A 9,974-nucleotide genomic window follows, 5' to 3' on the forward strand; every position below is an offset into this window, starting at 1 on the left:
GTGTTTCTGTGTGTGTGTCCATGAGCTTTTCCCTCAACCACTTTTACATATATAACAGGAGGCTCAGATGTACTTACTGGTCCATCCATGACTCTCAAGAGGCCGCCTAAAAAGCCTCAACTCGGAGCTGCATGAATGGAGCTTTTACTAAAAAGTCTATATTCAGATAGTATAGAAAGCAATATAGCACTAATAGCTTTCCAGCGCTGTGCTATTAATGCAGAGGCTGAGGAAAACTTGTGTAATCCACGACCTCCATCTCAGGATCATCACAGGTAAACAACCTGCAGAGATTTGTTAGAAAAGCATTAACTTATGGGTTTAATTCCCTTCTAAACTCCCTCACAAATCGCTTCTTCATATTAGAAAGGTGACTGGGATTTTACGTCTAAAAGGTTTACGGTTAACGTGAAGGTTTAAAGGGGAACCACTGTTTTTTACAAACTGGACCTTATTTCTGGCATAAAATACGATCATTTACTCACCCATATAACTTTTCTGTTATTTCTATTAGTTTGGGAGATATTTAGATCTGCGTATATCCATATAGTGGGAGTGACTGGGGCACCGAAACACAGCCTCTAAATAACGCATTATCTGCTGCAAAACTCGTTCATTTCGTTCATAGACCCCGGATGATGTCTTCTGACCTGGATGATGTCGTCTCTGAGCGCCACTCGCACCCACAACAGTCGGCTTGCTTACCTGTAATTTGCTACTGCTATGGTTCGTCCACAACCTCAGAATCGGAAAAATATTCAGCCATGTTGCAAAAAACTAGCAGTAGCAAATTACAGGTAAACAAGCCAACCAGAAGACATCATCCAGGTTCTGTAGGTCAATCTACAGACCCCAGATGATGATAACAGGTAACTCCGGACTCAACGGGGAATAGCACTAGCATATGATAACAACATATTGGCGAAATGAACGAGTTTCGCGGCAGATAATGCGTTATTTAGAGGCTGCGTCTCGGTGCCCCAGTCACTCCCACTATATGGATATACGTTGATCTAATTATCTCCTGAATGATTAGAAATGCCACAAAAGTTGTATGGGTGAGCAAACGAACGTATTTTATGCTAGAAATAAGGTCCAGGTTGTAAAAAACAGAAGTTCCCCTTTAAAGCAATAGGCTGGACAGTTTTTGGAAATTGATTTGTTTCCTGATCTGCTCAAAGTTTTACAAGAGGACAAACCTTTTGTCTTGTTTAAGACAAAGTGTAGTTTTACGTTGGGTATATGCTTCATATGTGTACGACAGATTCAAAGGCACAAGAGTGGCTATTTTATATGATCATTTTGATTTTATAATTTGTGTAGAAATACGTGCATGAACAGGAACAAACAAAGATCAAGAAGCCATGGTTTTACAGATGCCACCACTGTCACTTTGACACCATTTTACACAAACTCTTTGTTTCAATTCTTCATCTTCATTTTTCTAAATCGACTGCTCATTGCTAAACCGTTAGCCTTGGTGGCTTCTAGATGCTAATGGTGCATTCACCTTAGCAGAGAGACAAGCTACGCCGCTACATTTTGCGAGACGTCTGACGTGAATGTTGAGCTGGCTTCAACTCTTCTTCTGTCACAGTGACGCGACCAGTCGTCTTGCTCTACTTGTTGCCGTGTTATATCACAGTCAATGTCCCTTCAAGTGCTCGAACGGGAGACTCTGCGGCAATAGCAACACTGTTTGAGTTGTAGCTTTAGTCGCTCTAAGTATGAACGCACCGTAACTGTTACGTAGCAGCGGTGTTCTCACAATTTACCGCTGATGCTACCACCAAACATTTTGTGTACACGTCTTTTCACGTCATTAGCTTAGCGTTACAGCTAAATGGTTGATGCTAGTTGAGCCTAACTGCATACAGTATTGTGGCGTTGTTCCATTACTATCACTGGAAGAAATACAAGTGTCTGCAGTTCAAGCTTCAATTAATAAGTCATTAAATCGTGGAGCAATTCAGATTAATATGCAAATGTTTCATTCAAATTACCAGCTGTCACATGAAATATGAAACTGTTTAGGCAGCTTCATCACCATGAGGGTAAATCTGACTTGCGCGATCTGACCACTGGTGCAGAGGAGGGCAAAGGGGAGGAGGAATAATGTGGTTGAGATGATAAGATGCACGTAATGACCCCCAGAGGAGCTGTCAGGGCTTCAGGAGGGAGAAACCCACAGATAAAGTGGGAGAGAGAGAGAGAGGCTGACGGTTCAGACCACACAGGACAGAGGAGAGTCTGTTAGGGTAACACTGTCCACTTAGACAGGTCAGAGCTGTGTTTCAGCCTCTTCAGTACAGCCTCTTTTTATACACACACATCCACTTTGTCTGAACTGATGCGTCAAATTATTATGAACACCTCCGGGGAATGGACTCCGGAGGATCCCTGAGGTTCCAGCACATCACTTAAGGACCATCACCTCACAAGCCCGGCTATTTCAGAGATAAATCAACCAATCGTTTGGTCAAAGGATCACTTATTTAATCCCAGACATTCAAATTAAGTAACTGGTTGGGGTAGGGGCGCAATCTTAGGACAGGCTAACCAAGCATTCGTTTGGCAACACATCAGTAATTGATGTGAATCCTGATTTGATTCTGCAAGCTAATTATTGGGCTTTAGAGGTGCAGGATCTATTCATTTTTTTACCATCAGGCGAACCGTTTCTCTTTTTTCAGTCTCTCTGCGACGCCAAATGTCTCAGAGCAAGACAAGACAGTGAACGTGCATTTCTCGAAATGCCAAACCGTCATTTTAAAGGAAAACAGAACAAAGTAGTTGAGAACTATAACGATTACAGATGCTTTCACACGAGGCACAGAGTGGTCACGGAGTGGTTTAATGAGCATGAAAATGATCGCGCACCGCGGCCTTCACAGTCACCAGATCTCAACTCAAGTGAACACTTGGGAAATAACGTGTTAGAGCGATAGCGCTCCTCACCATCATCATTAAAACTTCAAATGATGGAGGAACTATTCAAGGTATTGATGATATTGAGGATTTAAGCTGTTCTTTTGACGCTTTCAGTTCCTTATTTCCCTTAATCGACTCTTCCGTGAGACTAATATGAACAAAGAGAACTTAAATGTGACTGGAAGAGTGTAAAGCACGTTTTAAATGCCTTCTTTTTGCCACTTTAGCGTGAGGAAAACTGAATACATATTATTTAAAAGCGACACCCATGTTTGTTGCAATCATTGAGAAGGAAAATGATTCTCATCAATCATCGTCTTGAAAGTTTAAAGTCCAACTTTTGTTTTCTTGCCACCCAAGGGCGTCATCTCACCATCACTCTTCCAGACAGCAGCATAATTGTTTTGCTCAATTCTGGGCTGTCAATCACCGGGGGCAGCTGTCACTTCTTCTTTTTTTTATTTTCTTTTTTTAACCGTTGTCAGTCTCATTTTTTAAACTGAAACTCTTCGCATTGTTAGACATTTGCCGGGATATTCTGACAACACTTTTTTTGAAAGTTTTAAATCTGTCCTCCAAGTGAGGTCTGGAGCTCCGATGCTCCAACGTGTCACCATGTAAAATTTACATCTCTATCTCTGCCACAGGGCCCCCCGGCGCTGGAGCCCAGCCAAGGGAGGGTTAGAGAAAAGAGACAGAGAGACAGAGGGGGAGATTTCAGGACATTTCATCATCTAGGCTAGAAGGCGTCTTGGAGATGAGGTGTGTGGGCGGAGGTGTGATGGAGAGGTAGGGTTCACGTTGGCCCTGCTTGCCGTTTAACCTCATCACGGCTTATTCCGAGGCCACAGGTGACCTTGTTTCCTATGCAAAGCGCGAGGAGAAGCAAGGCGCAGGACTCCCCTCCTTCTTCTTATCTCGGGCAGAGCTGCTATAATTCAATCAAAGCCGCGACACAGAGGTGAGGACAATTGATGCTTCGTATTAGAGAAAAACCCCGTCAAGATTAATTACCCCTCATCTGCTGGTTAAACGGCTTTTAAGCTGTAATCTGCCTGAAATCGTAATAACACCATCAGCAATTCCAACACAAAAGGAGAGAAGAATCTATTTCCATCTGCGCCGGATTAATAATGGTTCATTAGTGATAGTATTAATTAAATCTACTGTAGGACAGTGAGGTGAAAAAAAATGAAAAGGTAGAGGAGAGGAGAGGAGAGGAAGGAGAAGCTGCTCCTGCATCTCGTCAGGTTTCCGTTGCCGCTTTAATTCCTGCGTAATGCAACTTTAATCGGAAAAGTGCAAGAGAGCACTTGTCATTTTGCGACAAGCTCGTTAAAATCTGTTCACGCAGGCTTCAGTTCGGTTATCACCCAGGTCTGAGCTAACATCTGAGGCTGTCGCACTCATTTAAACACATAACAAGAACCAGAACCAGAGCTTTCATTGCTTAGTTCCTTGCGGTGGTGGTGGTGGTGGTGAAGTGGCGTTGTAATGCAGAGTAATTAATCAGTGTGACGGGTGCATTCCGACAGGTGTTGTTCGAATTCACGCACAAAACAGACACGGGCAGACATTTTTACAACCTTTAACACACATTTAACACTAATTTAAAAAAAGATTTGTTAGAGGAGAAGCAGCTTTTACACTACACCACGTTCACTGCGGTGGATTTTGAGATTCCCTGCACACAAACATCAACCTGCAAAAAACACAGAACACCTTTAATGTTTGACAAAACTCACAGGAAAGAGAGAGATCATTCCTAGCAGCTCCGCATCGGCACAACAGACGGCACAAAACTGACACTGCAAGCGCGGCCACATCACACACATCACACACACACACACGTTCTCACAGAAGAGGTGCAGACACAACCGAGCCAGCTTTCCTAATCCAAATCAAAGATGAGAAACAGTGAAGCAGTACCTTCCGCTCACGCAGAGCTTCATCCTGGAGACCGAGAGATGAAAAAATCCTGCTTCCTGAGCCTCGCCGGGGATGGAGAACCCCCTCCACCCCTATATATATATATATATATATATATATACCCAGCTCTCCCTTCAAGCTCAGAGAAAACCCCAACACATGCACACCTCACCACCACCACCTCTGCTACCGCCGCCACCAACGCCACTCCAACACCAGCAGCAGCAGCAGCAGCTGAGCCAGCCAGGAGGAAAGACAGAGGGAGTGAGAGAGAGAGAGACTGTGCAAGAGTAGAAAGACAGAGAGGAAGAGTGGGAGGGAAGGAGCTTAAAGGAAGAGGACAGGGGGAACGCGGGGGCGTGATGATGGAGCGCTGAAAGATATGTGCAGAAAAAGAGAGGGGGAGATGGGAAGACAGAGAGAGAGAGAGAGAGACAGAGTGAGAGAGAGAGAGAGAAGCATACCTGATAGTGTCTATGTGGTTCATCTCCTCGTCCGGCACCTAAAGGAAATGACAGCATGTTAGTGGAGGGGACCCGTCAAACTGGTCCAGGAGCTGCCAAGTAGAGCATCGCTGCAGCACACATCCGAAAAGAAATAAAAAATAAAATGAAAACATACATATTCAGCAGGCACGCTCTCTCTGTGTTTCCCTCTGTTTTTGTTTATGCCCCCTCCTCATCTTCTCCATCCTCCTCGCTCTCTCTCTCCCTCCCTCTTCCCTGCTCACTCATTCCCCCTCTCCCCCTTCCACTCTCCCGCTCGTGAGAAAGCTCATCAGACTGCACCCGGATGTCTACATCTGCGCTCACTTGAGGTGAGAAGAGAACAATCATATCATACTAAGAGTGTGAGAGGGGAGAGTGAGAAAGAGAGAGAGAGAGTGTGGGGGGGTAAAGAGGAGAAAGAAGGGAGGGAAGGAGGGAGGGATTGAGAGTGGAAACCTCCATTGCAGCCAGACTGCAGATACATGGCAAGCCCCCCCAACGAGGGATACTGGCAGCTACCCTGTATCTCTGTCGAGGTGCTGAATCGGAGAGAAGACGACACGGAGAGAGAAAAGAGGAGGAGGAGGAGGGGAGGTGGAGAAAGAAGGGAGGAAGGGGGGAGGTGAGGGGGGGAACAGGTGGTTCAATCTGTTGAATCTTACATCAAGTCCCCAGGCTGTTAGGGAGAATACGTCGTAGTCTGCTGCTGGCCTTTTTTTTTCCTGAAGGCAATGGATTATGCATCAATTTGAGAGAAAATTCCCCCAGATTTAGGGCCTGATTGAGCGCGGCGTCCACGCTGCTGCGGTATCATGTCTGGGGTTTAACACTCAACGCGTGTTTGTCTGGTGTAATTAACGCAGCCACGAAGAGATTATCTGATCTCGAGGGTCAGTGGGAAACACCGCTGAATCAGAATCCGAGAAGGGAGACGCTTAATGAGTTGAGCGAGCACTGGCAGGGGAAGGTCGAGTGGCCGCGGACGACGTCTCGTTACTCTCCTCGCACGAGTCCTTGTACTCTTGCGAGGAGATGAAACTTTGCACCGAGACTGAGATGAACACCAGCAGGCTCACATGCCTGCCTGCCTCTCAGCCCCCACACCGCCCACCTTTTTTTTTTTTTTTTTTTCAAGCAGTTGCTAAGGTGACGGCAAAGGCTGAATTTTAATCAGACAATAAATTAAAGCAATGTGATCTTCTGTTTTATTACTAAATGACAGCAATGCTGCTTTTGAAGATCTGTGAAGTTTTAAGTAGAAACTGATGCTGTTTGAGCTCTTTAATGCTTTCTAGTGAGGGAAGTGATGTGCATCTCTAAACAAGATAGCCAGATGGATTGTCATCTACCAGTGAGATGAATGTCACGCCGAGACTGCAAATACATTCGCTTGTGATACAGTAATTGCTGATTGAGCCTCCGGTCCCCATGGGAAAGGCGCACTACTGCCACCGAGTCTGTCTGTGGAAACACCAGTTGCTATTCCTGACGACGCCAGTTGCTTGAACAGGTTTTCTGCTTCCACGTTCATTTCTCAAGCTGGGTAAATGATGGATGTCACACTATAAATGCAAGCGAGTGGGCTGAGTCTGTAAATGGCTGCATTGTTGAGTTTGAATTGTTTATGTGGAGGAGTTGCTGATGGGCAGAATGCTAATGAGCAGTATCGTGAAAAAATCATCAGCTACTCAAACAAGTGGATCAGCTCAGTGAGTGTTAAAGGGGAACTACTGTTTTTTACAACCTGGACCTTATTTCTGGCATAAAATATGATCGTTTACTCACCCATATAACTCTTGTGTCATTTGGAGTCGTTTGGAAGATATTTAGATCCGCGTATATCCATATAGTGGGAGTGACTGGGGCACCGAAATGCAGCCTCTAAATAACGCAAACTCGTTCATTTCACCAATATTTTGTTATAATACGCTAGTGCTATTCCCCGTTGAGTCCAGAGTTACCTGTTTTCATCATCTGGGGTCTGTAGATTGACCTACTAACCTCTGACCTGGATGATGTCATCTCTGAGCGCCGCACACGCACCCACGACAGTCGGCTTGTTTACCTGTAATTTGCTACTGCTAGTTTTTTACAACATGGCTGAATATTTTTCCGATTCTGAGGTTGTGGACGACGACTTTGTTTATGATGGATGTCCTTACTGTTTTGAGCCAGAGTATACGGATGAGGAGCTTGTTGAAAGGAGAATGCAGAGGCAGAGAGAGGAGCAGCTGGCCAAAGAACAACAAACCGCTGCACGTCCGCGAATAGATAACAGGTAACTCCGGACTCAACGGGGAATAGCACTAGTGTATCATAACAAATTATTGGTGAAATGAACGAGTTTCGTGGCAGATAATGTGTTATTTAGAGGCTGCATTTCGGTGCCCCAGTCACACCCACTACATCCGCGGCGCTCCACTGGATCTAAATATCTTCCGAACGACTCCAAATGACAAAGTTATATGGGTGAGTAAACAATCGGATTTTATGGCAGAAATAAGGTCCAGGTTGTAAAAAAACGGTAATTCCCCTTTAATTCTAACTCTAAACTCATCATTTTAAGACTTTTACTTAGCCCTGGGGAGCAACATATTTTTTAAAATGTTAGCAAACACAGGAGATTTGGAGTAATTTGATCATTCATTTCAATTATGTTTTTTGATTAATGCAATGAAAGTTCAATATTAATCAGTTTTTTTAATGTTTTCTTTTTTTTTTTTCCTGAAAATAAATTCCTGCTGCAGCCAAAAGTGCAAAAACAAACCAAACTTGTGTGGCGAAAGTGGCTCACAAGGGCTTGTATTATTTAAAATGCACTTTTTATCATTATTTTTGACCATAAATAAGTGTCTCCAGAGTCTCTAGAGCCCATTGACTTAATATAACCCTCCGTTACATCACCTATAAGCTTCCTGAAGATTTCTTCTGAGGCTGTGAGGTGTGGGGGGCACTGGCCGTCGCTATCTTGGCAGTTCCTGACTCCACCTAACTCCCGGCTTATTCAAAAGTAGGCAGAGCTTCAAAAGAGGTGGAGCTTGAGTAGAGTTCTGTCACAACACCACATTACTTCAATCATTCACACACTTTAAATGGGTGAGTTAGCAAATCTTTTGTTTTTTAATTACCAGGCTGTTTATTTATGCTATAAACGTGGAGATCTTTGGGGATTGATTCACTTTTAGAGCCAGCCTGCAGTCTTTTTGGCACTTCTCCCTTGACTTAATTTTCCAGTCTTGGAGTTTTACTGCAAATATAAGAAAATACAGTCTTGTTGTTTCTTTCCATTCCCCATTTATCAAAATCAATGTGTCTGAATTAGTCCTTCAGATCTTTTTTTGCGAACCCTTGTTTCATCGGTTAACTTTGACAGCTGAACTCTTCTTTATTTGCTTCCAGCCACACTGGTTCGCGCACTGAAACAGCTCGTTGGGAACAGAGTTAAAATCACCAGGGATAAAATTTTGGTTGTATGAACAATCTTGTCTGTATTTTAAGCTGAAACTTTAAAGACACGTTCTGAGAACACGTGAGATTTAAATCAAACTTGTTAAAAGTAATCACAGGGGACCTTTAACTTTTAAAGGTGCCACAGTCCATATTTCAATGTTCAGCAGAGAATCCGATAAGTGTGCGCATGTGGCCGAGAGAGAATCATCATTCAAATATTGATGTCCTCTCAGCTCTGTGAGGCCATTCAGCTCATTGGTTTTCTGGTCTCGAACATTAATGTTGAAGCTTTCAGCAGCAGGAGGACACAGCACACAGTGCCAAACAAGAGACAAACTAAGTTAGCAATTAGCTGGTGGAAACAGTGGAGCATTTATCAGCTAAAGAGTCAGATATGGATTAAAGTAGCCACTAAAAGGAATTAAATGTTAGACAAATATGTATTAAATGTGTCCAGAAACACTTCAACACCAAAGGTGTCAGTGTGGAAAAATAAAATGTTAATGCGGTCTTTAAAAAAAATGCTTCAGTGTAAGAATAACTCTAGGCTCTAGGGATATACATTACAATAATTTCTTTTTTTGTTTGTGTATGCAAGTATATGCATACATTTTTGCAAGAAAATGAACCGACTGAAAAAAATAAATCCCCTTGTGGGACAGTAAAGATTTCTTCTATTTATTTTTCTACATATATCTTACTATAAGAATTTCCAGTTTATTTTTTTCTTGCATACCGCTGCTTGGATTATTAAAACAAAAACCCTAGAGGCTGCAGTAATAAAAAGAAGTTGTATCTTTATGATATTTGTTTTTCTGTAAACCAGAAGAGGCCTAGAAAAATCAAGAACAGTTCGCTGAAATCCTTGATTTTTTTATTCATTTCAGACACTATAAGAAACAATTTGCACTCCAATCATAACATATGTTCAGAGGCCTAGCTTTGATTAAAGACTGGGACGACTTTCATCACTCACCATGTTGATGCCCTTGGGCAGAGAGGCAGATCTGTAGGGGGCTCTGGGGAAGTCGCAGTGAAACGCGGGGAAGAGACTCTTCATCTCAAATCCTTGACAGAACTGTGGAGGAGGCGGGATCACGTTTTGCTCCAGCTGCGGCGCTGTCTCTGTTTTTATCTTCAGGTCCTGTGGCTCGACCTCCCTCCTCACAGCGTCGA

At 43.5% G+C, this 9,974-nt stretch overlaps 1 protein-coding gene across 1 annotated transcript in view; it reads right to left on the reverse strand.

Moving 5' to 3' along the window:
* The window catches only part of LOC311499007 (brain-enriched guanylate kinase-associated protein), a 30,630-nt gene extending 20,656 nt beyond the window's left edge, over window positions 1-9,974 (reverse strand). Inside the window, exons 1-2 of the mRNA XM_084559817.1 lie at window positions 9,775-9,974; window positions 5,325-5,362 (exon numbers count right to left, since the gene is read on the reverse strand). Of these exons, the coding sequence (XP_084415943.1) occupies window positions 5,325-5,362; window positions 9,775-9,858 (122 nt within the window). The 5' untranslated portion in view covers window positions 9,859-9,974. The remainder of the gene's footprint in view (window positions 1-5,324; window positions 5,363-9,774) is intronic.

This window comes from Chelon labrosus (assembly GCF_963514085.1).
Source record: "Chelon labrosus genome assembly, chromosome: 14".
In the NCBI taxonomy this organism is placed as follows: domain Eukaryota; kingdom Metazoa; phylum Chordata; class Actinopteri; order Mugiliformes; family Mugilidae; genus Chelon; species Chelon labrosus.